This window comes from Lepeophtheirus salmonis, chromosome 9 (assembly GCF_016086655.4).
Source record: "Lepeophtheirus salmonis chromosome 9, UVic_Lsal_1.4, whole genome shotgun sequence".
NCBI classification, from domain to species: domain Eukaryota; kingdom Metazoa; phylum Arthropoda; class Copepoda; order Siphonostomatoida; family Caligidae; genus Lepeophtheirus; species Lepeophtheirus salmonis.
This window is the reverse complement of record NC_052139.2, coordinates 30,556,717-30,561,175: the sequence shown is the minus strand read 5'-3', so window position 1 is coordinate 30,561,175 and position 4,459 is coordinate 30,556,717. Positions and strand designations below refer to the sequence as shown.

At 34.2% G+C, this 4,459-nt stretch overlaps 1 protein-coding gene across 1 annotated transcript; it reads right to left on the bottom strand.

Annotated features, from left to right (window-relative positions):
• Positions 1-3,904, bottom strand: LOC121124282 (chromosome-associated kinesin KIF4B). Its single transcript, XM_040719440.2, has 2 exons — positions 1,527-3,904; positions 1-1,466 (listed from the first exon to the last, which is right to left on the bottom strand). Exons 1-2 carry the CDS (start codon positions 3,667-3,669, stop codon positions 283-285), a joined length of 3,327 nt encoding a protein of 1,108 aa, XP_040575374.1. The 5' UTR covers positions 3,670-3,904; the 3' UTR covers positions 1-282.
• Positions 3,905-4,459: the final 555 nt, after the last annotated feature.

Here is a 4,459-nt window from a genome sequence, read left to right as displayed (position 1 = left end):
TTTTTTAAAATAATTTTCATTGCACTTATTTTATTAAGAAAATCATAACTATTGAATACATAATCAAACGATTGTAACGTAAGAAAGTAATTAAAAAGCAATAATAAAATTTATTTTTGTCAAAATCATAAGTCAATACATCAAAGAACATATATATAGATTATATAATGCTGAGGGTAAAATTATCACTAAATAAAAGCGATTAAAAGTTATTAGTAAAATGCAATTTGTAAATAACTAGAATACATAGGTATCAATACATTTGATTAATAATAAGAGCTACTACAATATAGAATGATCAACATTATTTTCGACTAATGCAGGATTGATAGGTACATCCAAAAATTGATTTCGGTTACTGCATCCTTTAAAAGAACAACAGCAATCCCGACATATTTTATCGTCCATACGGCACCTACAGTTACTGACATCATCACAATTATTCTGACATTTGCATCCAGAATGAGACATTAACTTTTTCCGCTTTTCAGGAGAGCCCTCCTCGGAACTAGAATCATCCGAGTTCAATTCTTCTAACATCGTATTTAATTTTTTACTATTAGAGGAATTGTGAGACGAGTTGTGTACATTGGTAAGACTTTGTCTTTTCAAACTGCGGATTCGAGCGAAGAGTGGAGTGCGTTTCCATTCAGGAACATTTTCTTCATCAGAATCAGTTTCAATCGGAGAGTAGGACAAGTTTGATTCCTCTCTACTACCCTTAGGAGTGGGAGGAGGCATTGAGAATGTTTTGTTCTCCAATGCTAATTTGAGACGATGATTATCTTCCTTCATTTTAGATAGGGCCTCCGTTAATTTTGAGACTTGACGAATTTCCGAGACTTGGTTGATGAAGTGATCATCTGTCTCAGAGGATGGCTCATAATCTTTAAAACCCGGTAATTGTTTAAGTAAGAATCTAACCTTTTTCTCATGCTCACAACTCATTTGAATGATGACATCCTCATGATTAGATTTCAAGTCAGAAATATCTTTATCATGTTGAGAGCACAACCTAGAAAGATGATCAATTTGGTTGGATAAATCATTATTTTCATTACGAGTGTACGATAAACTAGCAAGGGAATCTCCACATTTCTCAAATAAAAATTCAATGGCTAGTTTGGTCTCAGTCATGTTTTGGAGGGTATCCAGTTGAATTGAAGTACCATTCTTGAACTTATTGAGATCATCGACATAGTGTTGCAAATTTGAAATCCCAGACGATCGGACTTCTATTTCTTTTTCAATATTATCAATTTTACACTGCATTTCTTTATACTTTTCTTGACAAACGATGAACTTTAGTTCCTTACGATATCGATTGAGGAGAGACGTCAAGGTAGCTCGTTCTTTCAAGAAGTTTTCTCTTGTTTGTACAGCTTCTTTATAGCCAACCAAGATTTCAATTTCATTATCAACTAAAGAACGAACCCTTCCACCCGATCCAGCCAATCCGTTAGAAGCTAAAAAACAAAAATAAAAACATTAAAAGTAACATTTGCAATTTTTATAATTGAACTTACATGTTTTGGAACGATAACTTTTCTGTTTATCCACAATAGCCTTTAATCTTGCATTAACAGCGGCTGATTCTTCTACTTTACGCTTCCAAACATTGATTTGTTTGCTATGAAGTGTTTCCATTTTAGATATTTTAAAATTAGTTTTTTTCTCTGAAATCTTGACTTTAGTAAATTCTTGTTCTTTCTTCAGTTTCCAAGATTTAACCTTTCGTGCCTCCTCTTTCATTTGATTAACTAGCTTGACCTTTTGTTGCTTCATTTGAAGTATTTCAGATGCAAGTGAGACTATTTTAGAGTTATTTTTTCCATTGATTTTAGCTAATTTTTCCTGTTCCATTAATTTTTTCTTCAAATTTTGAATCATAGCTTTGAGTTCTTGAATTTGTAGTTTTCTTTGTTTGGATACCATACTCAAATTAGACTCTCTCTTACTCTCATTTAGAATCTCCTCTTTTTCAGTACTTATTTTCTGAATCTCGGCTTCCATGTCTCGAATAGACTCTTCATACTTGAGCTTCATTCGATTGAACGTTTCATCATTAGAAGTCATGGTTGAGGCTAATTGTTCTTTTTTTCGAATATTCTTACTTATAGATTGGATCATGTTGGCAATGTTGTTTTGTCTCAATGCTATCGAACCAGGAGTTTCATTTGTAGTGTCAATTTCACTTTGATCAACGTCATTTGAATCTTCGTTTTCAACTTGGATCGTTGAGTTAGTCTCATTAGGAGTAGACTCCATCATAGTTTCCCTCGAATCTTCATTGACACTGAACAAATGCTGGATTTTTGAATTAATTGAGTTTTCATCATCTGATATAGGATCCTTGAACAGTTCTGTTAATTCAAGTTTTAATTTATCATTTAAGGCTTCCGATTTAAGATTTTCCTCGTGAAGAAGAGCTACTTCTTCTTGAATATTCATAAGTGCATAAGAAAGTTCCTTATTCTCAGTTTTGAGCTTATCTATCTCGTCTTGCAGGTCTCCATATTCCTGTCCCTTCGCATATAAATCCGTACTTCCATTACCTCTACCCTCTAACTGAGCCTTAAGATTCGCAATTTCGTTTTTCAACTTATCCATTTCTTTCCCTTCACGGTTCACAATAGGCTTATTCTTAATTTTTCTAGCCCTATCTGCATATCTTAGGGTAGAAATCGTCTCATCCAAATTCGAGTCTGAAGGTGAAGAGCAAGCAATCATCAGTGTATGAGAATTTCCCCCTATGGAGTCTTGAAGAAGTCTAGTTAGCTTGGAATCTCGATACGGAATGTGCTTGTAACCTGAAGAATGCGTTTCCTCTCCAAGAGCTGCGATAACGTTTCCAAGTGCAAGGAGACCTTTATTGATATCAATACCTTCCTTGAGTCTTTCGCCGGTGGCCTTGGTTTTCTTTTGTCGCTCAGATCCTGCGAGGTCAACAAGGTGGAACTTTGCTACAAGAACCTCGTTATTCCTGTTAGTTCCCTCAATGTGGAAAGTAAAAATAGCGTGAGATCTCGAAGAGACGTTATTCATCGCTGTTGCCGCTGTGACTCTCTTTTTTGATCCATTCTCAAGTTGAATGATAGTATCTGAAAGCGAATCCACAGGAACCTCAGAGAGATTCGAAATATAAAGTCCAATTTTGGGATCTTCTCGAATATCTAGGGAACATTCTTCTTTCCTCTGACTCTTATTAGAGAGGAGATCATAGAGATTTTCTTTATAGAGTTCAATAAATGACACTTTGGTAACGAAGGACACGTCCTCACATGCTTCTAGAGAAATATGTTCAAAAATGTCTTTGATGGCTCTGGGAATGATTCCAATGAGTTCTGGAGAAGTGGATGGAGAATTTGTCGTTCCCATAGAGTGCGTTTTTCCGGATCCCGTTTGTCCATAGGCGAGAACAGTGACATTATAACCCTTGAAGAGTTGAGGAATAAGTTCCTTGACTGATTTGCTATAGACTTCTTCCTGGTCCACATCATTTCCAAAAGCATAGTCATAGGTGAATGCATTTTTCGTAGATTTGATAAAGATTTGTTTTCCTTCAAGGACTTGAATTGCGTCTTCACAGCCCTCATTTAATTCCTTTTCATTAAGAGGACGGAAACGAACAGCTACACGAACAGGGATTGCACCATTTGAAGACGTCATAACAATTATAAGTGATCTTGACCTTACTACAGAGCCTAATGTACTGACTCCTGACTTGAGAGTGAGAGTGAACCAAAGACTAATCAATAAGTACACGAGAGAATTAGAGCCAACTTAATCTCTGGAGTTGTTGTCACACTAACACTGAGGAAGAACGGATTTGAGATTGTCAATTAACCAGAAAATATTTTTAATACATATTTGAGAAAATTGACTTGATAACCTACTTTTAATGTTAAAAGACATTGGGTTCCATTTTTCTTGAATTAATCGCCAAATTTGACATAACTATCTGCATTTGTCTAATATTGCTTATATCTATTAAGACAAGTCTTATATGGAGTTTTTATATTAAAAAAAGGGTCAATTAATATGTCAAAATCCAAATAATATGTCTTTTTATTTTTAAAAAATGTTATCCAAACATCTATTTTGCATAAGTTACAGTCATATATATTTAAAAGTTTTAAATTATAGTGGTTCTTGAAAATTTTGATATTTTTTTCCAGGTAGTACACAAGGTAAAAAGTTTAAGACGATTTTATTAAGATATTTTATCTAGTGATGTAAATTGAGTGTATTTTTAATTAGCTGGTACGCTTTTTTAGAATTGGTAATCTGAAGAATGAATTTTCTTTTCCTTAGCTTCAAGTTTAATAGAAATACAAGGTTATACTATAAATCGTGTAGGACTGAAGTTTGACTTCCACCACGCTTTTAATATTGACGTCATAGTGGATGAGTGGTTGCTTGTTTTGTCAAAATCTGTTTTTCTTGCCCCTTCCCCAGT

What these genes read in the sequence shown, in the direction of transcription:
- LOC121124282 (XM_040719440.2), bottom strand. Translation starts at nt 3,669, where the DNA reads ATGACGTCTTCAAATGGTGCAATCCCTGTTCGTGTAGCTGTTCGTTTC. An exon ending in AAGTTATCGTTCCAAAACAT is followed by an intron (nt 1,467 to 1,526) that starts GTAAGTTCAATT and finishes TTTGTTTTTTAG; the next exon opens with CTTCTAACGGATTGGCTGGA.